The 555-nt window shown below is 47.2% G+C and overlaps 1 protein-coding gene across 1 annotated transcript; it reads left to right on the forward strand.

Annotated features, from left to right (window-relative positions):
• The first annotated feature begins 6 nt into the window (after positions 1-6).
• LOC103399644 (zinc transporter 5-like) lies at positions 7-531 on the forward strand. Its single transcript, XM_008338298.3, has 2 exons — positions 7-80; positions 175-531. The coding sequence occupies exons 1-2, from the start codon at positions 62-64 to the stop codon at positions 411-413; spliced, it is 258 nt and encodes an 85-aa protein (XP_008336520.1). The 5' UTR covers positions 7-61; the 3' UTR covers positions 414-531.
• The last annotated feature ends 24 nt before the right edge of the window (positions 532-555 follow it).

A 555-nucleotide genomic window follows, 5' to 3' on the forward strand; every position in this document is an offset into this window, starting at 1 on the left:
CGGAGGTCACGGCCACTCCCACGGAGGACACGGTCACTCGCACAGCTCAGGAGGTGGAGGAATGAACGCCAACATGAGAGGTTTGCTTGTTTTTACAAAAAAAACCAAAAACAAAACAAAAGTGAAGTTCGAGTCTGAATTGTAGTTCTGAAAAGTCTGTCTTTTTCCTTCCAGGCGTTTTCCTTCATGTTCTCGCCGACACGTTGGGCAGTGTCGGCGTCATCATCTCCACCATCCTCATCCGACAGTTCGGTTGGCTAATCGCTGACCCAATTTGTTCGCTCTTTATTGCTACGCTCATTTTTCTGAGTGTCATCCCTCTGCTGAAGGAAGCCTGTGAGGTTCTCCTTCTACGGCTACCTCCAGAGCATGAGAAGGACCTGAACCAGGCTTTGGAGAAGGTAAGATGTTAGATATAGAGAGGATAAATAAAATTGATGCTAAGGTTACGTAAAAAAAAGAACTTTGGTACTCTACCTCCAGGAGAAAGTGCCATCCTTGAGGTGTCAAGGATGGCACTTTCTCCTGGAGCAGCGGTGTCGAACTCATTTCCAC

This window comes from Cynoglossus semilaevis, unplaced genomic scaffold (assembly GCF_000523025.1).
Source record: "Cynoglossus semilaevis isolate Cse_v1.0 unplaced genomic scaffold, Cse_v1.0 C18873552, whole genome shotgun sequence".
Taxonomy (NCBI): Eukaryota; Metazoa; Chordata; class Actinopteri; order Pleuronectiformes; family Cynoglossidae; genus Cynoglossus; species Cynoglossus semilaevis.